We start from the raw sequence: 26907 nt of genomic DNA, 5'->3' as shown, positions 1-26907 counted from the left end.
GCTAATGTTTGCGCAATGGCTCTGATTGATCTTCCATCTTCTTTTCGCTTCACAACTGCTTCTTTTTCACCCAAAGACAAGTCTCTTGTTTTCATATTTATTACACCTCTGATGTCTGCAAAGGAAAAACCCAAACCTGAAACTGAGCGTAGAAGTTCAATGCTATGTATTGTTTAAATAATCAATGTGATAGGGCACACCCGGGCAATAAAACACATCTGTCAGTCACATGTTCCAATACTTTTGCTCACTTGTGGTGTTCCTTTACAAATAATGCTACCTTCTAAGTTGTTTATCTCATCCAGATGTAAATAGCTGGAAATAAAAGCTGAAATGTTGCTCTCTTTTCTCATGTTCATCTTTTGGTGTCAAACCCAAACGTTTCCAGTCTAGAGCAAAAATAACGGAATTGGCCTCACTGTTCCAATACTTTTGGAGGGGACTGTATATAATATATACAGTATATATATTAGTACGGTACAGTATATACATGTATACAATATACAGTATATATACAATATATATATTAGTACAGTACAGTACAGTATATACATGTATAAAATATACAGTATATATATATACAGTATATATATTAGTACAGTACAGTACAGTATATACATGTATAAAATATACAGTATATATATATAGTATATATATTAGTACAGTACAGTACAGTATATACATGTATACAATACATACAGTCCCCTCCAAAAGTATTGGAACAGTGAGGCCAATTCCATTATTTTCACTGTAGAAAAATTCAAATCATGTCAAACATTAATTTTTAGATATTTAGTATGTATCCATTCTTGATCAAAAAATACAATAATATATACCATATATTATTATAATATATGCCATATATTATTATAATATACAATATATGCCATATATTATTGTAATTTTTCTACTGGTCTTAACATTTTGATCAAGAATGGATACAAGAATGGATACATAAATATCTAAAAATTAATGTTTTACATGATTTGACATGTTTAAATCAAGCAGTGTGGCCCAACACTTTTGTAAAGTAGAATACCATCCAAGTGGAAGAAGATGAAGATAAATCCAGGGAAGGGGTTATATGATTAATACAATGAATCATTGATACGCCCCCTGATTTTAAGGGTACACAGAAAGGCTTTTTGCCTTAACAAGATAGTTCATAATTTACAAAGCATGCTAAGTCTACTATCAGTAATTGTTATGGTGAATAATTGTTGGTGAATAATTACAATATACTGCCGCTCTACATCCCAAAAGGATGATGGCTTGGCATTCATCTTTAGTTTGCCCCTTGACCTAAAACTGTAAGGAAGCAACATTTTTGTACCGCAGTCGTGACACATCATGATACTGTACTTTTAAATTCCGCATGTATGATGGGCGAGCACTGCTGCATGGTATCGTTGCTGTTGACACATGAAAAACATGCTGTGTGGGCCGCCTTCCATTGTGTGTGTATCACATTTACACATCTTTAAAAAGATGTCCGCATCGGTTGCTTAAGTGATTGACAAGTGGCAGCAAACATCTTGAGTGTGTCGTGCATGTGATGAAAATAACCTGGGGCAGGCTACAGTCCTGCACCATTCACTATGACATATTCATCATGTATATATTATTATGCTCAGGCTAAATGAGAAAAAAAAAGTCATTAACATGACTATTTATGCAATTGAACAGTATGCCAAGATGTCAGCTCAGGTTTAAATGCCCCCCCTCAGTTTAAAGCATCATACATAAACATGATCCACTACCTACCTCTAGATAGGGGACAGGAGCGATGGATGGGAAAGGGTATTCCCTCAGCTGTCTTTCTTCATCCAGAAACTTGCCAGCCTTGCCGTTGTAAGCTGGCTGGAATAGGCCATAGTTGAGTACATCCTTCAGGCTCTGGTTGAGTGTGCACAGGATCCGCTGTTTGGACAGCCAAATGGGAGCGTCCACGTTGAATTTCATACATTTCTGCAAGAAAGGACAGCAGCAGGAAAATGGGAGAGGGTCACAGATGTGTTGTTTTTTTTCAAAATATCACGTGATGAATTTAAGAAAATAGACTGATGATTATTTTTTCAACACAGAGGGGACATTTAGAAGACTCCCATTGTGATCTGATTAGCTGCCAAATACTGGCCACCAAATGGCGACCTGGGATTAATGAACCTGGACGATGAGACTGTGAGGCACAAGCTCGCCAGAACAGATTTAAATAATCTCAAAGCAGGCACAATAATAACAGCACAATAATCCTAATAATAAGACTATAATAATAAGACTATTATAATATAGATATATAATAAGACTGGCTACTGTTGGGGTCACAACCCGTTGACAAGCTAAAACTCAACTCTGAACCTCTGATGTCACTTCCTGTCTTCCACACATGTCCGATAATGGAAGATAAGGTAACGCCATGGACTCACAGCTAGGAGACTAGGGTTCAATTCCACCCTCTGCCATCTCTGTGTGGAGTTTGCATGTTCTCCCCGTGCATGCGTGGGTTTTCTCCGGGTACTCCGGTTTCCTCCCACATTCCAAAAACATGCTAGGTTAATTGGCGACTCCAAATTGTCCATAGGTATGAATGTGAGTGTGAATGGTTGTTTGTCTATATGTGCCCTGTGATTGGCTGGCGACCAGTCCAGGGTGTACCCTGCCTCTCGCCCAAAGACAGCTGGGATAGGCTCCAGCACCCCCGCGACCCTCGTGAGGAAAAAGCGGTAGAAAATGAATGAATGAATGAATAACGGCAGGGAAGTCATGACATGCTCCACACAACACCAAGCTTGCTAGCTGAGTATGTCAGAATTACTTCCAATATTAACCTTTTTATTGTAAATATAGAATTTGCCATTTGCTGGGTATGCGTTGGGGGAGAAAATACTTAAATACTTCTAATATGTTTTGTTTTTTACTTGTTGATAGTAGGAAAACACGTTATGGGACGTGACTTTTTAAAAATATATATTTTGTTGACACAAAATATTAAAAATAAATGTACATTTCTGTACAATTTACATTACACTGATATGCAAACAGTGTTTATCTGTGAAATGCATCCAGTGGCATCACAGTAAAAGTACAATCTTGAAATCCAAACTCAAAACTCATCTGTTCAAACTAGCTTACTCTCTTTAACTGCGTCACATGCCCCCCCCCCTTATTTACTGTATGTTCTTATTCATTGTTTGTCCTCTTTTATCTTGTATTTTATATTTGTGTTTTTATATCTTCTGTACAGCGACCTTGGGTGTCCTGAAAGGCGCTTTGAAATAAAATGTATTATTATTATTAATACAATGTGGTCATTCACCACACAAGATCTACCTTATTATAAGACCTGACATTATTCGAGGAAAGTGCTGCTACCTATATCAAATTGGTTGGGCAATGCTGGGCAATATCGGCACTGTTACACTGACAACATACCGCATTATATTTGTAACACATTTGTAACACATGTAAAATTGGAATTCTATTATGGAGCTACAATATTACATTACTGCATTAGGTTCAACACACAGATGCAAACAAATCCCACAGGGACTATTTGTACCAGACAAAGCAGAAGGTCGTAAACTTGAGCGACATGGCATCTCAACATATTGGCTGCCAGACGTCTGCTAAAATCCAAGCAATCCAAAGCACCGGTAGCACTGTGGCCCGAGAGAAAGAATCCACACAACTGTTGTCAGGAGAGTATAGTCAGATGTTTAAATGTCAACCTGTGAGTGGTCTCAACACAAGAGCAATCATCCTATGTAGGCCAATAAATTTGACAGATTTCACACAGGAATGTAGGAAGTATAAAGTCAAATCATTGTCAAGGATTGTTTTCCATCTCGAAGGCAAACCATTAAGTGCAGCTAATTTCCTTTTCAGCTGTTCCCTGGTGCAGTTGCCCTAGCAACTAAAGTATCAAACGCAGAAAATCTCTTATGATAAACCCATTTTCTGGCTCAAGTAGGAGGTAGTCAATCACTCAGGGCAATTTGAGATGGCACCTTAATACAAACACTACCAAGTCATCAACACATCGACATCCTCAATGTATCCTGTAGGACAGAGGCTTTAACCAATCATCATAGAGCAGTGCTTCTCAAATAGTGAGGCGGTTCTGCCAGGGGTGGGGTGTTCAGTCTGTACGGTGCAGATAAGTAAATAGATATTATCAGTTTCTCAATAGTATTTCAAATCGGCAAGATGCAATAAAAAATTTTCCCCTCTGGAGCATGACAGAAAATAACATACTTGCGTGTTAATGTGTTAATTTAGTTTGAAATGTCGTCAAAATAAATATTCCTTGTATATTCCTGGATATTCGGACCGCATTCTGTGTGCATTCCAAATATCTTGACCCATTCTTGTGACCGACTTGAGTATTTTGCTCATGTTAAAAACTTTCGAGGTACATAAAAAAAACATAATGAAAAATATCGAATGGCATTTGGAAGGCATTTTAATGGCAATCTGAAAAAAAAATGCTTACTTTCCACTGTGTTCCTGTTAATGATGTACGTACCTTACTTGAAAGGACTTAAGTAAGAAAAGTTTCAATATTTGGATTTTAGAATAGATTTTAGAGCATGAAAAGCTGATATAGGTATCGATATAAGTATCGATATTTCTGTATCAATCCATTAATCACTATTATCCTCTACCAGCCATGGTCGGGTCTGATTTCTTCTGTGTGTTCTTGTCTTGTTTCTTCTGCATCTCTTTCAAGCAGGTTTTGCTGCAGGACAGAAATCTGGAGCAAAGCAACACGGTCAATACTCTGTGGTGTTTGGGCCGAGACTGATGAAAAAGCTAGATTCAGCAGCATTTCATATTCTATCAGGGACCATTCCGGCAGCATACTTGGCACACTCGGGACATTAGTGTTACATTGCAAGTACATTTGCAAGTACATTTTAACTATTTGACCCACATTCTGTTTGAACTCATTCATTCATTAATTTTCTACCGCTTATCCTTACAACATCGCGGGGGATGTTGGAGCCTATCCCAGCTGTCTTCGGGCGAGAGGCCGGGCACACCCTGGACTGGTTGCCAGCCAATCACAGGGCACATATAAACAAACAACCATTCACACTCACATTCATACCTATGGACGATTTGGAGTCACCAATTAACATAACATGTTTTTGGAATGTGGGAGGAAACCGGAGTCCCTGGAGAGAAACTACAAAGTCAACACAGAGACGGCCGAGGGTGGAATTGAACTTGGGTCTGCTAGCTGTGAGGCCTGTGAGCTAACCACTCTTCCGCCGTACAATATATTTGGTATTAAGAAGGCCTTATGGCGGCATTCGAGTGAATTCATATGACATTGGAGGCACCTTCCAACCAGACTTCAGCAATCAAATGGCACTCATACTGTGTTCAAAGTACTTTCTAAATATTCTGACTGTGTTCTAACAGTATTCTTAATACTCCTGTGTTCCAACTACTGAATATTTCCATCACATTTGAGTGCTCGTGAACATGTTATCTAAGAATCTAAGTATTAAAAAAGCATTCTTACAATGTCGATTGTAAATTTTTTTCAGAATTTACCATTCCGGTTGGTTCTGCTGATTCTGAATATGTGTTACGGGGGCTTAAAGAACAGAGTGAGGACAATTATGGATGAGCGAGTACACCACTATCTGTATCTGTACCTGTACCTGTACCTGTACCTGTACCTGTATCTGTATCTGTACAGCCATCTAAATTATGAGTGGGCGGGGCATAAACCAGAAGTGTGAGTTGTTTTGGAAATGGCTAAGGCTTAAATCTGTACATTAATTTAAGTCTGAAATTGACATGGATTGATCAGAAGCTGCTAATGAGGTTGTATTGTTGTTGTATTGTTTATTATTCAGCTATATGTGTACTGTGTATGTGTATAAGTGATCCTTGAGACGTTATTCTTTCATTATTTCTAATGAATTGAAGTTGTTCATGCAAACATGACAGGCAGGGAAATAATCTGTTGCTCACCGCTGACAACAGGACAGACTAAGATATAACAGCGGTGAAGAATATATAAGGTGGTAAATTACAGCACAAAGAAGTGTCTGCTTCACTTTGGTGGCCTTGCCTACTGTGGCAATGTTTGATGAGCAGTGCTGACTCACTTTCTTCCTCTCCACCCTCCGTCACAGTGTTGTTTACATGCTTAGCCGCTGTGCACCATGCATTGCGTATTAATCAATGTCCCGACATGTCAGACTAATTCACACACTGGCAAAGAGCCACCCAGGGATGACTCTCTCGCCCTCTTACTCCTCCCTTCGTCTTCCTCCTTAACATTATTTCTTTCTAGCCAATGTGTGAGCTTTTATCCACTTTAATTAGATGGGTGGCTGATGATGTGACAGAAAAAGGGGTGCTTCATAAACTGTAGGTCATACTTATGAGACCATGCATGTTAAAAACATAGAAAAGATGGCTGGTTTCAATTGATGCACAGATGAGACAACCTCGGGCAACACACAAATGATCTGATGTTCATTAAACAGTAAAAACAGTTTTAAAGCGGCCTCTTAATTGCTTTGTCAATATCAACTAGAGCAATGAAATAGTTGGAAATCGAATTACTGTATGTATACACTATACCGTATACCAAGGTAAATACTACACAATGAAACTTATGAGAAACATATCTTCAACTGATCTCACGGGACTCAGCTTAGTGAGCATCCAAAGGATTAACTCAAGTGTCTTTGGAAAAGGTTGCGGATGAAGTGAAGAGTGGCGCTATCAAATTGAAGATAGAAGTTACTGTATGGATGGGTGTTGTGATGTTTTTGGGACCAATGATGATAATATCTGTTTTATCACTATTAAGTTTAAGAAAATTTTGTTCCATCTAATTTTGATATCAGCTAAGCAGTTGGTGAGGGTGGAGTAGATGTTGGAGTTGATGGAGGTGGTGGAAATGTATAGTTGAATATCATCGGTGTAGCTGTGGAAACTGATGACATGTCGACGGATGATATTGCCAAGTGGAAGGATGTAGAGGATGAGGAGAGGACCAAGCACCACACTTTGGGGAACACCTTGAGGTAAAGGGGCTATGGAGGAGGAGCAGCTATTTATGTGCACGAACTGTTGAAGACTGATGAGGTATGATTGGAACCAGGACAGAGCAGAATCAGTGATATTGAGGCTGGTTTTGAGGCGGGACAGGAGGATAGAGTGGCTAATGGTGTCAAAGGCTGCGGTGAGGTCTAGGAGGATGAGGATGGTAAGATGGCTGGAGTCGGAGAAGAGAAGAAGATCATTGGTGATTTTAAGAAGAGATGTTTCAGTGCTGTGCTTGGGACGGAAACCGGACTAGAAGGATTCAAACAGGCTGTTGGAGTTGAGGTGAGTTTGAAGTTGAGCAGCGATGACACGTTCAAGGATTTTGGACAGAAAGGGGAGGTTGGATATGGGACTGGAAATTGGAGAGGTTATTAGGATCGAGACCAGACTTTTTGAGTGTGGGGGTGATTTATGCACCTGCCTGCTTTTGTTTTAATAATTATTGCACACCTTCTATAAATACCATAAACTTCATTTCAATATCATATCACTAACGTCATCTATCACTGTGTTCGTCTGCTATATGATATATTTCACTGAAATTGCTGACCAACAACTAGTGATTTATAAAGGAAAATCTTGAAAATTAGCAGGGGTGCCCAAACCTTTTCACACCACTATATACGTATACTAAATGTGTCCTATCAAATATTTTCCGTTAATTATTAAAAAATTTGAACAGATTGTTTTTGCCATTTCTACTGCAGCCAATGAATGTGTACTAAGACAAATAGAACAAAAACAAAAAGATTCAGTGCAATGTTTCTTTGTATGGCCCTAGGTATAAAAACAAGATAAAAACAAGTTATGTAATATTAAGTGTTGCTATGGCATCAGTAACATCCTTTCAACAGCGTATGTCTACCCGTTCTGCGTCTTTCCGTGGCTTCATTCAGAACAACAAACTCCGGCCTTCATTTGCAAGGCACTACACCCTCATAAACAGTATGCTTAAGGTTATCATTGTGGAAGCTGTACGGGAGGTTAAGAGGGGTTACTTAAGTGGGGAACACAAATCACAGGCCACGCTCAAGTGCATGCTAAAGTGCAAAGAGTTGTACTTAATGGAAACAAATGCACAATGACACACATTATGTCACAAGCTTATTTTAAAACTCAGAACCTGCTAATTAGGACGCATTGTTTGCGTGTGCTTGCCCGTGATTATGCAATCAAGGCTAATGCATGGTGGAAGAGGGATGCGGCGGTATCGCAAAAGCCACAGAAGGCTGCACGCCACAATAGCACGAGACAGGACATTGTTGATGCCTTTGAGCAAGAGCTGATGTATGGATGGAGAAACAGAAAGGAGGTAAAAAGTAAAGTGAACAGTGTTGGTGATGATGGAGGGTAATGACTTGCACAATACCATGACTCCACTTCCACTTCCACACTGGCCACGCATGCAGTAATTAACACAGTCAGTGACTCGCGAATAAGGAGGGTGAGTTCTTCTGATAACTTCATTGTTACCTATGTACGAGAAATGACATTTGTATTGGAAGGACAATTCCCAGCTATGAGCAACTATGGCTTTATTTGATGAATGTGAGTGTGGTGTGAAAGGTTGTTTGTCTATATGTGCCCTGTGATTGGCTGGCGACCAGTCCAGGGTGTACCCCGCCTCTCGCTGGAAAATCAGCTGGTATAGGCTGCAGCATACCCCCGCCATCCTACTGAGGATCAGCGGCGTAGAAAATTAATAGATGGATGTACTGTGAGGAGTGAAGAGTACAACAACTGTAGATTTAGATCATCACTAATCACATACAATATCTTGCAAAAGTGGCTAGCTCTAAAAAAAACTCTCATTTCAAGGAGCATTTTTCTTACAGTGTATATTCTCTATGGACAGTAGCATAGAAACTAGGGGTGTTGATCTCATTAAAAATTGGCAACATTTCTCGTTTGGGAAAAAGCTGTATCAAAATAGTATTTATGTAACATATATATATAAAGGTTAAACTTTTAAACTTAAACTATAAACTTTTAAAATGTACAGGTTATGAAAGTAGCTGATATAATTCACAAATCATTGAGAATTCAATTCATTATGGATATAAAGATAATGAAACAATTCCTCAATAGTTGTGTACATAGTAACTGGTATTATGTCAAAATAGCTACGTAACATTCAATACACACAGTTCATGTATTTGGGTCCAGTTAGCATATGCTATCAAATATTATATACAAGAAATAATAATTAATTCATTCATTTTCTACCGCTTATCTTCACGAGGGTCGCGGGGCGTGCTGGAGCCTATCCCAGCTGTCTTCGGGCGAGAGACGGTGTACACGCTGGACTGGTGGCCAGCCAATCACAGGGCACATATAGACAAACAACCATTCACACTCACATTCATACCTATGGACAATTTGGAGTCACCAATTAACCTAGCATGTTTTTGGAATGTGGGAGGAAACTGGCGAAAACCCCCGCATGCACGGGGAGAACATGCAAACTCCACACTGAGATGCCCGAGGTGGGAATCAAACCCGGGTCAAGGTCAAAAGTCAAGGCAACATATTGAAACAGTTTCAGATACAGGCACATTTTCCAAATCATCATGAAATAAAAGTTACAGAAACAGCCGTCCAACAATTCACTTTTTCTACATTATAAATAAATATAATACAAGTGAAATGATAACTTTATACCTTACTGCTGAGTTAGTTTATCCATAATTGGAAAATGATGGTTGCAGCTCTGTGTGTACGTGACGGTCACCATCGCCGTGGGGGAGCAAGAGCGAATCATGAAGGAAGCTTAATGTCAGCTGACTGATGTCACATGACATTGACAAAGTGACGTTTATGACCCAAACTACATTTGTGATGTACCGGGTTCACATCCACATCTGGTAACAAACAAATGAATATGGAACACCACATCTACACTCCTTTTATCCCAATAATCTGTCCATGCAGCAAAGATACAGCCAGACCCCTTCTGGCGCTCAAACAGTGCAGATGACTTCACACTAAACAGTTAACAGAAAATATCATCACTTTAATGAACAAACACGCTTGACTTAAATTGAAACACAACTCAGTGCGGTCTCTCGCTCCACACATCTCACCAGGGGTTAACATCTGAGCCTGTGGCGATACACCCCCGAGACAAGGTGTTGGAAACTGCATTGATTCAATTAACTAGGATTAATGGCCGAGCACCAGGATTCAGACACCTTGAAAAACACCACTTGAACATATCCTTTACACCAAAAATGCTGAGGGTGGACTTTGTCCTGCGTCATGGACAGCAGCGGGTGTGTGATTCACCTTGCAAATTTGACACTTCACAGTTGAATTGTTTATTTTTTTTTAAAGGGGTATCTTGCCATAGCTGCTTGGAGTACTTAAATGGGACCTATAATGCATTTTCCACTTTCTGACCTATAAATGTAGTTAGAATGTTGTTCTCATGTTAAACCATGCCAAAGTTTCAGATAATGAGGTTTGAACATGGCTCAAAACTAGGGATGAGCAAGTACACCACTATCTGTATTTGGAGTGGGCGGGACATCAACAGGAAGTGTGCAAGATTTAAACCAACATTTGTGGAACTTGCATCTGCACATTATTTTAAGTTTGAAATTAATTGATTAATTGATGAGACGTTGCTATATTTGTTACTATTCTGCTTTATGTGTAGTGTGTATATGTGTAAATTCTCATTGAGAGTGACCAGGATGAACAGGATCAGGAACAAGTACATCAGAGGGACATTACATGTTAGAGGCCTTGGAGATAAAGTCAGAGAGGCCAGACTGAGATGGTTGGGACATGTCCAGAGGAGAGATAGTGAATATATTGGTAGAAGGATGCTGCCAGGTAGGAGGAGTAGAGGAAGACCAAAGAGGAGGTTTATGGATGTGGTGAAGGAGGACATGAGGGTGGTTGGTGTGAGATAGACAGATGCAGAAGACAGGGTTGGATGGAGGCAAGTGATTGACTGTGGCGACCCCTGAAGGGAAAAGCCCAAGAGAAAGACGAAGAAGTGTATATGTGAAAGTGATCTGTAAGACTTATATAATTATGCTCTTAAGAGAGAAGACGACATGACACAACGAGACGTATCTGTCTCATCCCCGAATATCTGGCTCATACCTACTCAAAACGCTCGGTTTCAGAGGGAGTTGTAAAACTGAAGGTGTGTGATGTCACAGGGTCTTCCTATATGGGTGTGTGCTGTAGGCCAGATAAACTCTCTCCTCTTTTACTTTAAGCAAGCAAAATTATATTTTTTCCAATTACTCGATTAATCAACATTTTCAGTAAAATACTCGATTACTACAGCCCTCCTTAAAAGTGCTCTTGTTCACGATCAAGATCAAGTTTTTAGCCTTATGCATTATTTTAGCTGTTTGAAGATGAACTATATCAGCAAGTTTAAGTATTTGTGATTTTAGAAATAAGGAGTTAGTATGTTCTCTGTAGGCGGCATTATGAATTATCCTTACTGACCTTTTTTGCAGTACATTTAGCGAGTGAAGATTGCTTTTGTAGTTATTAGCCCATATTTCCACACAATAAGTAAGATATGGTAGAACCAGAGAGCAATAAAGAGTGTGGAGTGATTTCTGATTGAGAACAAATTTTGCTTTGTTCAGTACTGAAATATTTCTGGCCACCTTATGTTGTATATTTGTAATATGAGGTTTCCAGATCATATTTTCATCTATTGTGATCCCCAGAAATGTATTTTCGTTCACCCTTTGTGAACGAAGAGTGAAGGATTAAATAAAGTTGCTATCCTTGAAAAATAATAACCTCTCTCCAATTACAAATGAAAAATAAAAATGTGTTTTGCACTTTAAAATAACTTTGTTAATACTGGGAAGGTAAACTGGACGTAAGAATAACTGTTGTGTTGGCTCTACTAATGTTGGGGTCCCACGTGGTGTTCACAGCCTTAATAATAATATTGTATTTACCTGTACAGGATGGATGTACAAACTTAAAATAAAAAAATAAAAATTAAAAACTTGAAGCATCCGGTCATGACTGTCATGGTGAAGTTGTCATGTTAATTAGAAAACAAATATCATGACTGACAAGTGTGTCCCCTAAAGCCACTCCAAGTTGCAGTGTGCTATGTAAGGAAGTGTTGCAAATACGTATAATGGAGCAGGTTAGTTCCAGGTCCAAACTCTTTTGCGACAAGTGGAGCAGATGAGCTGCACATCAAACCTTCTGTGACTGAATAGTTGTCATGTCATGCCAGATTATAGTGTGAAATTTGCTTTCACACTGCAATGGGGGAACACTGTCATTTTCTAATGTTGCAAAGTCTGCAGTGACTCATCTAACATCAATATTAGCACAAAAGTAAGACTACAATGTTTGATTCATGAGTAATTTGAAGCTAAATTTCATGTTGGATAAGGGTACATATTAAAATGCCTGGCTAATCAAAGCCTCCGCAGAGTACACAATGTGCATACGTGCAACTGAATTTAATCAAGACGGCAAAGCAGGCAGCTCTAGAGGCATTAAAACACCCAAATCAAATCCACAATATGCCTACTTTTTGAGTTCATACACGGTGAGTAAGGGGTCTCCAGCCAGTAGCTCATGAGCTTTTCTAACACTTTTCAACCAGCTCTGCAAAGACTTCATCCATTTATTATCAACTCCTATACCCACTATATTAGAAAGAGTCACTGTAGTCAGGAAGTATGTAGTACTTTGGGAATGTGACCAACCAAGGCCGAGGGTGGAATAAATTAAAACAGACCGATTTGGAGGGAAGCACAAAGCTGGAATAGGTGCAGATTCTGGAAGTTTTCTGTGCCGGTTATTGTGTGTAGCTGCTCTATAGGAATCTACAGTTCAATACTAAGGGTAAAAAAAATGAGCATATTAGGTCCCATTTAAATTCAGCAATGTTGCTGGTTGCAATTTTGTCATCATTGTACCATTGAAGACATGAGAAACTTCAAAGTTCCAATGTCATATGCAAAAGAGTTGTCACAAACCTCTATATCAAACATTTTATGTACAACTTAGCTGGCTTTGAGTGAAGTGACTATAAATACTGTATAGGAATATGAATATTAATGGCCCCCAAAAATGTTGGCAAGTCATGAAATCTTGTTTAAATCATGTGACAACTACTGAATTGCCAAGTTCCTTAATTACTCAGTCTGGTACACTGTCTAAGCTATGCTACATTGTTCCAATGAGCATTTTATTTTTGTGGGATGTTAAAGTCGCTAAATGCTCAACTGTCAAACTCTGGTCTGGCTCGTGTTTGGCCACCCTTGATATTGCAGGCTGTGAGTGGACCCATCACAGTTTCCATTTGTATGGGTCTCTGAGATAAGGAGAACATGCAAACTCCAACCTAGATCATCCAGAGCACCTAAATGTGTGGCCAACATGCAAACCACTAGGCCACAGTGTGACCCGAAGGCATTTTATAAATTTTAGAATTTTAAGAATGATTCCAAACTGGTTTCAGAAAACAGCACAGCAGTGCTGAAGGCCAAAAATGATTTAATTGAGGCTCTAGACAGCAAGAAATATTGTGTCGCTCTTTTTATTGATTTGAAGCATTTGACACACTTGACCGCAGCCTGCTCATACAAGCCTGGTATTACACTGGCTTATCTAAACATGCAGCTGCCTGCTCTGACAACTAGTATATTTTCTACACTGTAAGTTGCTCCGGAGTCACATCACTCAAAAAATATGCCATAAAGAGGAAAAAAAATGAAGTCTCACTGGACTATATGTTTTATTTACCAAGCTACCATCACAGCCAACATTTTGCCTCTTTTTGTTTTTTAATATTGTCATGGCACCGCTCCTGATAACATAAAATCCACAAGATAAAAATACGGAAACATTTGACAGACAGTAAAAATTGCCTTTGAGAACATATATGTCACAAATGCCAGTTCCACACCTTTTTGTCTAACATTCATACATACTAAATACTTTTTACAGACCAGAGTTAGCAAGATATGCTCATACCTGACAGTAACTCATTTGCTATCAAAGACCTATTTATATGTATTTTCAACCGAAACGCTAGCTCCCAAAGACGTGTTTATACGTCTTTTACATTTTTGGGATTACGTTTTTGCATTACAGGCAAAAAAGAGGTGATGATGCAACTCCACAAAAGAAGAGAGCATGTTTGTTGCGGTTTTAAGCCAGAAAAACAGCCACAAGGTGACAGAAGTGCATTTTATAAGAACACGGCCTGGAACTTTCCCATCCAGGAAGTGAAAAAGCACGTAGTCTTATAGTGTTGAAGAGATTACAATTATTATTCATTCATTCATTTTCTACCGCTTTTTCCTCACGAGGGTCGTGGGGGTGCTGGAGCCTATCCCAGCTGTCTTCGGGCGAGAGGCGGGGTACACCCTGGACTGGTCGCCAACCAATCACAGTGCACATATAGACAAACAACCATTCACACTCACATTCATACCTATGGACAATTTGGAGTGCATGTTTTTGGAATGTGGGAGGAAACCGGAGTACCTGGAGAAAACCCACCCACACAGAGATGGCTGAGGGTGGAATTGAACCCTGGTCCTCCTAGCTGTGAGGTCTGCGTGCTAACCACTCGCCCGCCGTGCCACCCAGAATTATTATTATTATTATTATTATTAGAATTGAGGAGAATTTTTTATGCACTGACAATCGCACACATGCAAACACGTGCACACACAGAGTTTAATTCCAAATATGAAGCTTGTTTTTGTTGAGAACTCATATTTTTACTGACACTTCCTTATGTTCTACTGCTGATGATTAAAGAACGAAAAAGATAGAAACTAACTCTTTTTCTGATGTAATATGAGAGTCTAACCTTTCTTTTGGTATATACTAGGAATGAGCTCATTATAAAGGAGTATCTGTTACGGGTATGAGCATGAAACAAGTATATTCCATCATTGTCCGTATTTGAGAAAGAAATACACCTGCCTTGCGCCTGGTCTACAAAATTAGATCTCAACGTGGCTGCAACTACCACTTCTTTTCTGGTCATTACCAAAAGAGTGCCCCCAAAGTTTAGTGACGGGGTTCATTTTAGTTTCAATCTACATAATCTCTGGAACAATTTGCCATGTGCAATATATTATTTCATGCAAATTACACTATTATTTATTGCTGTTCAACCTCACTCACTGAGCCTTTTGTAGTTTTTTTTTACAAACTGCTTTTACTGTCATTCAGTCTTATTTATTCAACCTTAAATTGGTTTTCAACACAAATAAAAATAAGATCATGTTTTTTTTTTCTCATTTCAAAATATTGTGACGTTAAAATTAAAACCTATGATGCAGTTTTTTTCCAGGAAGAAACCTTCTCGCTCAGGGTCAAAAAGAAATTGGTGAGAGTGACTTTCTTGGCCAGAAAAGATTAAGCTTTATTTGATATTTGAAGCTTTATCATCCACACGTCTCTATCCTTCGATGCTGTTTTTTTTTTTAGTCTGCAATGAGGTTTGTTACTGGCTGTAGTCCTCTCACCCACCATTGTGAATAGCATTTAAAATCTGTGCACGCACATACGCGTACTGGCTGACCCTAATTTATTAGGCTGCTGAAGGCTTAAAGGGGAACTGCACTTTTTGGGGAATTTTCACAATCCTTATGTGAAACATGAACATATGTTCCTTCCTTTTTCTGTGTTAGTCGAGAAAACAAGTTAATGTGAGCTAGCTAATAACGGACGTCATGGGAAATACCTACTTTGACACCATAGCACTCACAAAACAAATTGTAAAAACGTCAACAGTGTGTCATTTCCATAACTGACTGGTGCTATTATTGTAGCAACTAACATGAAAAACTATTTTTATCCAGTTGACTAGTGGATACCTAGCTCTAATGTCACTACAAAGACTCAAGATTTTTTCTTTTTACCCGAGGATTGGAGCACACGTCTTGCGCTGGAAGACACAGCCATCCCAAGGAGAGAGGACATCGTAAGTATTGTCGCTGTATCTATGCTGCTGTTGTTGACGAAACTAGCATATGCATGTGAATTGTATTGTGAATGATGGGCAAAATTCCCCCCAAAAGTGCAGCTGCCCATTAACTCTTCCCTATCAGTGCATTTTATTTCAAAGAACAAACAGTTGCTATGCAGGAGGGTAGGACACTTCCTGCATGACTCGTGTACCATCTGAATTAGGGGGGGAAAAAAAAAACTTTCAGCTTTGCTGCCCCCCACGGCATGAAATACTCAACAGACTGAACTTAAAGTGAAACATATTCCACATGGAGCCTTCCGTTGTATCCTGAGGGCTCGACAGCGTCAGACCATTGAACAGTGGCTGTGTTTTGAAATCGTTGTTTGAGTTGCAGCTCCCATGCTTTTTATTGCACCTCAAATTGTGTGTTTGAACCAATGCCGTCAACTTGTTCGCAGCGTTTTGGGGACGTGTGACCCTTGAGAAATAAATTTAGACTTTGAAACATGTTGTCACGTAAAATGCTGTTTTTTTGTTTGTTTTGTTTTTTAATTGACTTTATTCTTGTAAAGTTACAAGTGTTAAAGCTGATGCTGTTTCTTTTCATGCCCCCTCCCCACACACACACACACACACACCTCCAACACCCCGACACTAAAGTGTAAATGGGTGTACCACATTGGAGATAGGGATTGTTTTGTGCATACAATTTCAGCTTCATCTCATACTTCTCATGAGATGACTCCATCTAACCAGGGAAGAAAGAAAGCCATATATTAAAATCCAGTGTCCTCTCCTTTCAAGTTGTGGATATTATATTACAACAAAGAGAGGTGTTCTCTCCCTGCATACACATAATACAATACATATCCCACACAGACTTGTAACAAACGCTTTGTGTGTTTTGGAGCAATATTAACATCTCCATCAATTCCTGTACTCGGATAATATTCACATAGCAAGAGATAGAGGATGGAAAAGAGTAAAGTATGAAATAGGATGTGGCGGTAAAGCAAGAAAAGCAAAAGGCAAGTGGATCAATAAAATAATCAGCATTTTGTAGGATTTATAAGCTGGCTGGAGGCAGGAATCTCATTTGAAAAGTTTGCCCCCCTTTGTGAAAACACATCGCTTATCCCAATGAGAAAGCTGGGGGAGTCAGATGAGGACACTGGGAAAAAAGGGACATGATGCCGCAGAGGTGAGGGGAGGTAGAGCTTTGTCTTTCAGCGAGAATGAAGTTAAACGTATCAACAGGGTTATATGATAGTGACAATCCACAATCACTGAGACAAAATCACATGAAAATTGATGCTTCCAACTGCCATTTTATGTCAGACTCAAGACACAGGAAGGGAAGTGAGATATGGATGACAGCCATCAGAAATACCAGGAAACAGATGTCAGTATAATCTCCGAGGCACAGGTTGATCTTAGATTTGCTCAGATTTTGTAAAAAGGTTTCAAAGAGGAAACAGGAACAATCCTTAAGTTAATTACTGTACATACTAAAATATTGTCAATTATGCAAAACTGACTTCTCAGTTTAATATTGTCAAAAGAGAAGAACAAAGAACATGACAGCTCCTTGGACCCGCCCCTTGCTAGAGGAGCCCGCCCCTACAGAAGACTCCCATAGAGCATCTACACACAATAACCAGCACAGAAAACGTTCAAGATTTTCCAGAATCCGCACCAATTCCAGCTGTATTTCCTTGGATTTGTGCTTCCCGCCAAAATGGTCTGTTTTAATTTATTCTACCCACTCCGCTGTGATTGGTCACACGGCCAAAGTGCTTCCTGACTGTGAATAAATCCCCCTTTCTAATATAGTGGGTACAGGAGTTGATAATAAATGAATAAAGTCTTTGTAGAGCTAATTGAAAAGTGCTTAGGAGCTACTGGCTAGCTGGAGACCACTGAGACGTGTGGCAATCTCGCCTGCCCGAGGGAGAGCACTCATTGTCAGACACACTTTGTCAGGGGCACTGTTGGTGTGGTGGAGGAGAAGCCGGACGTGAGGGCGCCGCTTGAATTAATGCACCTTTCCCGGTGAGAAAAGTGGGAAAAGCAGAATAGGTCCCCTTTACAATAAACACTGTCAACAATCTATCAGTGAGTTACAAACACGGGACCTGGAAGTTTGATCCTTTATTTTACCCCAGCAACAAGGCTAGCATAGCATGATTCATTCATTCATTTTCTACCGCTTTTCCTCACAAGGGTCGCGGAGGTGCTGGAGCCTATCCCAGCTGTCTTCGGGTGAGAGGTGGGTTACACTGGACTGGTCGCCAGCCAATCACAGGGCACATATAGACAAACAACCATTCACACTCACATTCATACCTATGGACAATTTGGAGTCGCCAATTAACCTAGCATGTTTTTGGAATGTGGGAGGAAACCGGAGTACCCGGAGAAAACCCACGCATGCACGGGGAGAACATGCAAACTCCACACAGAGATGGCCGAGGGTGGAATTGAACCCTGGTCTCCTAGCTGTGAGGTGCAAAGCATGATGTTGCTGCTAAAATTTGAGTTGAATGTTAGCACTGTCCTCCTGTCCCACTTGTCACTTTGTTGTATGTTACATCCATCTAATATGAACATATACGAAGAGCCAGTGTATTTGTAATAAAGATAAAGTGCACAATATCCCTTCTTGGGACCACACATTTTGTCAGCGATAAACACAGAACAAAACTGTGTGTTCCCATGTGTTACTACCAGTAAAGCCACTTTTGAACTTTCAAAATTCCAGCATCAAGGCAAAATTTTGGAAACACAATTCCGATTTTTATCACTTATTTTTTCCCACAAAAAGCCAAATAAAAAGCAAAATGTTTTGAGAGGAATACTTGTACTTTGGGTTCACCCAATAATGGTTGCTAGGAAAGATAAAGCATTGGTTCTTGGGCACTTTATCAAATGTTTTTCAACATACTACACCCAACCTACCAACTGAAGGACAACATAAGAAGGAAACAATCATCTAAGAGGAGAAAAAAAACAATTCTAATTATTTTCATTGGCAAGAGATGTTTTATTTTGGTAGGACTAACTAACTAACATCACAGTAAAGCTCGCCAAATGAATGATGAAAGAGAGTCTGCTAAGGAGGCAAAATGGAGAATACAGATGGATGCAGTTAGAGAGCAGTGGGGCAGACTGTTTATGTCAGTGTCTCACTTCCCTCTGTTGAGGAGATGAATAGCAGCCATTAGCACAATTGGTAAGCTGTCTCTTTTGGGCTCAATTGTAGAAATTGCCGAGTTGGAGATGATGAATGACAAACCATAGCTGTTACAAAAAACAAGCTTTGCAAATAATCTGCCATCCGACCAGTCAATTGTTGAAGATGCTAATGATTACGAATGCAGACTGCCAAAGACAGTTACGTATTTTCAAGTTCGCTTTTAAAATTTGAAAATAACATCACATAACTTCACAAGATGACCACTGATTCACAATGTCTAATACATTTCAGATTTTCATCTCACAAACTGAAATTCATTCAAAGCAGAGACATAATTGGGCAAGAGGTGATGCCAAAATTACAAGTACTGTTCTCGGAAACATACAAAACGCCATTCAACAAAGCGCTGCAAGACATTTTCTACTTATAAATGTAGTCAGTCATGTAAGTCAGACAATGAACTTACATAAACTTCAATTTGTATTTGAGTATTAATTAGAAGCAGGGCATAGTTAGAGAGAACATGTTATTTCTGAAATGTTTTTACTTGAATAATGTACAGCAACAGAACCAATGTTGTAACAGCGGTCGGGAGCGAACTCCTAAGCCAGCTTTAGTACCACCCACAGTTGCACGCAAAAAATATATATTTTACAGCGCATGCAGAGGTAGATAAAGTACCCTACCTCTAGACCAGGGGTCGGCAACCTTTACTATCAAAAGAGCCATTTTACCCCCACGTTCACCAATGGAAAATACCGCAAAACATATTTTAAACACAATATCTGATAAACTTTTGAAAGTTTGAATCTTAATTTGACCAGTTTTAACAGCCGAATACAACAAATTGTTGTTTCTCGCCACATGTGTAGCATAAATCTAAGCCAGAGAAAACAAACATGCATGCAGAATTAAAAACTACAATGCTTACAATTAAGGGAAGGCCTGTAAAATCCCAACCAAAGTAGGCAGCCAAACACCCGCTTACCTCCATTCCCTAGATCTCATCCAATCACTAGTCAGAACTCATTCAGGATTCATTCAGAGTCTCACAGAAAGTCAGATTAAAAAAAAAAAATGACAAATATGTGCATTTTTCCCCATTCGGGTGTTAAAAACATATTTGAGTATTGCAAAGGGAACCACAACAAAGAAGCTGAAGAGCCACATGAGGCTCTGGAGCCGTGGGTTGCTGACCACTGCTCTAGAGGATACTTAATATGCAGCTATTGCTATTGAAAGAATTGTGTTGAAAGAAGTACAAAGAAGTTCGTATTGCTGGCATAATTTCTGGTGGCAGTTGGAGAGCCTAGCAAGTATTTGCTTTCGTAGACCAGCAACTAAAGGAGACCTTACAAGTTATTAAGTTTTTGAATTAAGACACATTATGTCCTTAGTCCCCAATCGGCGACTACATCTGGATGAGGAACCAACTTTGTTAAAACACTGCTGCAAAATCAAGCATTTATGGCAAAACCCTGGAAGAACTGATTAACCACAACAGGTTCCCCATTGGAATATTGGACAGGACATATGAATCTTTGTAGTTGACATTTCAGAATAAGACAATGACTTTTCCGACTTTGTCAGATATTGGTCAGTACATAGTGAGAAGCATTGCTGTCCTGCATAAACGGTTAGGAGTTAAGTGCCTCCTGCTGTGATAAAACAGTACATTTCAGCCCGCACTGAAATGTGACAGTCACTGAAGAGGTAATACAAGGACTAAGCATTTTGGACATTAAGCTTAACCATACAGGAGTTTTCACTCCTGCTGAAAAGACAAAAGGGTCCTTTTGTAGTCTTAGCATGGTGCTTCTCCTGATCCATGCTAGAAACACAGCAGGAGATGTCTAAGCCTGCTTCAGGAGGACTTTTCCACTGTAATCTCCTGTTAGGTACACAGAAGTCACTTGTGACTGCTCTGGGAAAGATGCAGATTCTGTGTGGCCATCTGTCTTCTGTCTTTCACTTTATTACTGTTGGCAGGCCGACAAAAATATGGGAATCAACCAGGCGTTTCTTGCGCTGGGCTGTGTGAATTGTGAAGCTTCCCCAAGTGAGTTCAAGCTTCAAAATCTGTTCTAGAACAAAACTAGTTATGCATTTCTTTCATTGGTTCTTTGGAATACGGTGGTGGCACTTTACCAAATAGATTTAGATGCTTTACTCGGCAGAAAATGTAGGATTTTCTGTTACGAAATGAATAAAATTAGACAAAACGCTCAAAATATATGTCGATCTGATGTTCGACTGAAGGTGATGTCTGACCTCTGAGTAAGTGGGCTGTAATGGAACAGTGAAATTAACTTATTTTATCCCCAATTCTATTATTCTGAACTAAATTGAGTGTTTTTTTGTGCAACCCTGCTAACTACTACTGAAATTGTGAATACCTTGAAGCTAACCTGTCAGACAAGAAAAGGAAATACAGCCCCCTTCTGTTGCCCACCACTGACACTAAGTAAGCTGTTTGACAATGTACCTAAACATGATAAATCTTGAAGACAAGCTTCTCAGCACTATGTGTGTGTGTGTGTGTGTGTGTGTGTGTGACCACAAGAGAGACATCTTTTTTGGTTCACAGACAGTGATTCCGCAGCACCTTTGGGGAATTCCTTTTTTTCATAGCATGCAGTATTGGGTTATTCCATCCAAATAGCGTTGCAGTAGAACAATCAACAATCTAACCAACGATCACAAACACAAGAGACAACAACCTTGCCGTCATGGAAACAACCTGAAAACAACATTTTTTAGAAAAAGGTACTGTGACTATAGAGAGCAAACAGTGTGACAAGCTGTAAAGGTTCCATCTGAATTCTGCTCGACTATTGGTGTAAAAAAGGTCTCCAGAGGAAATGTGAGAACAACAGCCAAGGTGACTCGAAGATGCTTGACAAGAGCCCATTAAGTACAAAAAAAACCCTGACTTGTGACGTTTCACAAGAAAATGTCACAAGGTACTTTGGTCCTGTGTGTGGTGAAACATATATGGGAGAGACTAACTTAAAGAGAATACCGTTATAGATGTTCTAAACTCTTACATTTTATTCAATGAGCCTTGACTTAGATCAGGGGTCTCAAACTCTGGAGCTAAGGTCTGGGTGAGGTTGGGCCGCATCAGGGTTTAAAAAAAAATATATATTTTTTTTATTTACAGTATTATTCCAAATAATTTCCTGCATTTTTTTTGTACCCAGCGTCATAAGCCTGTAGCTTCACCGCTAATCCAATGTCGGAGTTGTTGTTGGACCATTGACAGCATCTTATTTTTTGATTTGGACAAAACAAATAGCTTAGCAGCTGAAATAAAGCGCCTGGAGTTAGTTAACCCGAGCTAGCAGGTCCTCCCGGTAAGAAGCGTTGGAACCAGCCTCCAGACTGTATCATGGTATAGGCAGGGCAAAATGGTGTCACTGGTGCTGTTATCCATATCAAACTCGCGTGGGACGCACTGACATGAAAAAATTTTAAAAATCAAGGTGGGGGCCTCAAACTAGCATCCTGTGGGCTGCATTTGGCTCGCGGGCCGCGAGTTTGAGACCCATGACTTAGATGTTATGTTGTGTAATTGTGTGAATTCTGTCCGGCAATGTGACTTTATTCAACACCTTTTGATGACCTACAAATAAATCAACAAAAAAAACATACTGTCCACTTTATGAGGACTTCCATCTAATTACTGTGGTAACCCAAATATAAGACGCCTGTGAATATAAGGCCCTTTTTCAAGACCTGTTTTTGTAAAAATCGTAGACATAATGTTGTTTTCCAAGCAGGTCCATCTGCATCTCCCCACTTCACTGACGTGTGTGTGTGTGTGTGGCAAGAAGAAAAGCTCTGACTTGTTTTGAGTTCTTTTTGTTTTGAGTTGTATGCGTAAAGCTCATCATTTTCAGACTTTTTTCAAAGTAAGAAAAAGGTCTTACACGTGAATGTGGTGTGAATTTTTTTGGGGTATATGCACCGTTACCTGCCACTGAAAACACGTTTCTAACGATGTATCTCTCGTGGTCACCAGATCAGTACTTCCTCTTCATTCACATGTGAAAATGTATATGCTTTGTTGACATTGTAATCACATCATTTTGCTATAGTTACAAGTGAAGGGGGAGATAAAAGACTTTAACACTGCCTGTAAAAGTTGCCATTTTTCAGACGTTTTTCATTTGCTATAGTTATGTATTAACAGCACTGATAAAGAGTGAAGTGAACAAAGTTGGCCAGGCAATTTTGCACATTTGGAGGTACTATCGAGTTGGGAACAGACCTGTGTGCAAGGAAACTCAGCAATGCCAGGACAAGGAAAGTTACTTCTACTTCCTGAGGTTCTTCCTTCCCAGGATGAGTTTTGTATAAAATGCAAAGGTAGATAAAAGCAGCTCTGGCACTTTTCGATTATTTTTGTGCAAAGAGACGACCCAACATCTCTGCTCAGCATAGACAAGATTGCTCTGAAAGCTTTTAAAATATTGCAGGTAAAGTTTGCCCGGCATTACAATCTTCTATATCTGCCTGCCTTATTTCCCCCATGAAGATTTACAATGCTTCTCCTAGCCTTCGACTGCCCTCACGTCTCTTCCCTTTAGCCCCCGCAATCCCTCTTTGCCTCCCACTCTCACCTTAAGTGGCCAATTGTCAAAGTCAGCTGAAGCCCAGTTAATGAAGAGCTAGATTTATTAGTAACACATCAGTGGGAAAGACAGGAGGGAGGAGCGAATCCCCAAAGAAAGCAGCCAGTGTGCATACAAATAAAGGAGAAAAGAGTGATAGGATGACAAAAGGTGGGGAAAAAGTAAGATACCAATGAAAACCCTACACAGGAGAAAAGTAGAGAGGATCCAGTCAGGCGGGAAAAAGGCATCAGCTTCTCCCTACACAACAAGCTCCTACCGTCTGTTGCAGGTCTGGGATTCCGATGCGGATCACGACGGTGTTGCCCGCCGGCTCCTCCATGGATGCTGTCGCTCCGTGGCTCCGTGGCTCCGCGCAGGGATAAAAAGCCGCAACAGCAGCGACGGGAATGCAGACGCCGCTGTCCTCTTCCAGGGAGCTGCCGCTGTCAGTGCTGACTCCCTGGCTGCCGTTTGCGGTGTGTGTGTAAGTGTGTGTGTGTGAGAGTGTGTGCTGCTGTTGCTGCTGCTCCTGCCGTGGAGGGCTGGGTGGCTCATGTTTGCCGGCTGCCGGGCGCAGAGGCATGCTCTATGTTAGGGACTTAGACTCTTGGCTCTCTCTCCTCATACACTCACACACACACACTTGCTCTCTCTCTCTCTCTCTCTCTCTCACACACACACACACACCCTGCTGATTCTCACTCACACTGAACACACACCTCTTGCCGCATGCATCTCTTGCCTGGGAAACAAAAAGAGGAAGGGAGAGAGAAGCAGGGGAGGATGGGGGAGGCAACAGAGAGGAGATAGAGGGTAAAAACACAAAAGACATCATTAAGTGTACAACAAGCGAAGTGAGAACATGTGAATGATAATAGCCTTCCTAAAAACATTCAATGAACATGTTTCATCACATGCAATGCAACTTGCCAACAATGGAACAACGCAAACATGATGGCGACAACATGGTACACAACAACAAATGCTACACAAATGCATAGGCTCCAGTGTGCGTGTGGTGGCATTAGAATGCGGGGGGGATGACGAAGGGGAGTGTTTGTTCAGATCAATGCTGGCCAGAATGTGATCATCATACTGGGCTTTATCTATCTGAGGAGGCATGGCTCATCAAACACTGACACATAGTGCAAACAATGTTAACATTTTTCAGACTTTTTTTTTTTTTTTTTTAATCAAAGAGAGTCATTATTACTGCCTCTGCTCGAAAGAAACTACAACCGGATCTCATGACTCTGAGGCAAGCGTGCTAAGCGTCCCATTGATGCCCATCTTTACAATGCCAAAATGCCTACTGTACAGTACATTATATACCTTTGTAAATAAAGCCTTTTTATTTCCCTTTTAAATGATGCCTCATTGGCTGCACAGTGGATAACAGACTCCAAATTGTCCATAGGTATGAATGTGAGTGTGAATGGTTGTTTGTCTATATGTGCCCTGTGATTGGCTGGCGACCAGTCCAGGGTATACCCTGCTTAAACTTAAATGACATCACTACGGTTACTCAGAATGTTATTAAAAATAGGGCTCTTATCTACCTAGTTTTGAAACAGACATGTGTGGGGGTTCTTTAAACAGCATCGCCAGAAGGGTGAAAGGTTTCAACTACCATCCATTTTCTATTCCACTTTACTTTGTGGGTATGCTAGAATCTATCCCAGCTGACTCCGGGTGTGGCCAGTCGCGAATCACAGTTATTCAAACGGTGAGAAGGGTGGCCGTTTTCATTTTTGGTTATTAATTAGGTTGCGCAAAAAGTTAATTCCCCCCCCCCGACCTTCATTCATTTTCTATGCCGATGGTCCTCACTAGGGTTGTGCATAAATAGACAAACAACCATTCACACTCACATTCATACCAATGAACCTAACATGCATGTTTTTGGATTGTGGTAGGAAGTTGGATTACTCACAGAAAACACATGCACAGGAGAACATGCAAACTCCACACAAGGATGCCCTAACAGAGATTCAACCCAGATCTTCAAGATTCCCTGACTTGGCAGCTGATCGTCTCATGTGTTCTTCACATGGTACTTATTCATCAATTACTTGGCCAAGGTTACACTGAATGCTACTCGTTACAGCACACTTCCCCTCACCTATCCACTGATATAATGTGTTGGGCTGTACAGTGGGCTGTGCTTCACTGGTTTAGCGTAGGTAGTGCGAGAGACATGGAGCCCCCCAAAATGTTCAGACTCGTTGTTTCCATAGTTGCAGCTTTATCAGAACCGTACGTAAACAAACAACACTTACAAACTCTCTGTGATGGAAAAGGGCAATAACCCAAACAATTTATAATTTGGACCTTCTCATCATATATCATCAAACGAGCGTCCCGTGTTGATAGTGCTAACTTTTCGTCATTATTCAAAATACATGCTTAGGATAATGCCATTTCATTATCTGGAACCCTCCAGGGAATTCCGATGACACCGATGGGAGCACTCAAGAGATATCAGAAGAGATCAGGACATGAACTCTGCGCTGTGTAAAATGAATACTTTAGGGCTTGACTATTACTTGCTACATAGCCAGTTGAACAAGTGAGCTTCTGATGGGAGGAAAATGGGCCATAAAACATTTCTGGCAGGTCGCTAAATTATTAAGCGTGATCTTAAGTTAGTGCTATGCTCCGAAGTATTTCTCGGCTTCTCAAACTGACCCTGCCGCCTCCCAGATAGGAACTCTGTGATTGGTTCGAATTTTAAACATGCAGGTCAACACTGATGCAACATACAAAGCGATACAATGCATCACCAAGTCATTTTCTACACCACTGCTTGCAGGAATATGCAAATGAGACGTGACAGAAAAGCAATCATTAGACAGAAGTGATTGTTTGCATCAAAGCTTTTGACTCCAATGAGTGTATTTTTTTCTATATTCATTCATTCATTTTCTATTGCTTATCCTCACATGGGTTACGGTTGTGCTGGAGCCTATCCCAGCTGTCTTCGGGTGAGAGGTGGGTTACAGGGTACACCCTTGACTGGTTTGCCAGCCAATCACAGGGCACATATAGACAAACAACCATTCACACTCACATTC

At 40.2% G+C, this 26907-nt stretch overlaps 1 protein-coding gene across 17 annotated transcripts in view; it reads right to left on the bottom strand.

Annotated features, from left to right (window-relative positions):
• shank3a (SH3 and multiple ankyrin repeat domains 3a) overlaps positions 1-26907 on the bottom strand; it is a 237474-nt gene that overhangs the window by 129592 nt on the left and 80975 nt on the right. For 16 of the 17 annotated variants that reach the window (XR_009130085.2, XM_078790453.1, XM_078790463.1 and 13 more), the window contains 3 exons: positions 24553-24575; positions 24111-24397; positions 1765-1968 (listed from right to left, as the gene is read on the bottom strand). Coding sequence is in view for 16 of the 17 variants with exons in the window: in XM_078790453.1 (XP_078646579.1) it covers positions 1765-1968; positions 24111-24397; positions 24553-24575 (514 nt within the window). In the remaining variant the exon portion in view is untranslated. Of the gene's footprint in view, positions 1-1764; positions 1969-24110; positions 24576-26907 lie in introns of all 17 variants that reach the window. The other variant, XM_058074735.2, reaches the window with a different exon arrangement.

Source organism: Doryrhamphus excisus, linkage group LG1 (genome assembly GCF_037039965.1).
Source record: "Doryrhamphus excisus strain RoL-2023G ecotype Guam linkage group LG1, RoL_Dexc_Guam_v1.1, whole genome shotgun sequence".
NCBI lineage: Eukaryota > Metazoa > Chordata > Actinopteri > Syngnathiformes > Syngnathidae > Doryrhamphus > Doryrhamphus excisus.
This window is presented reverse-complemented; position numbering and strand designations above follow the sequence as displayed.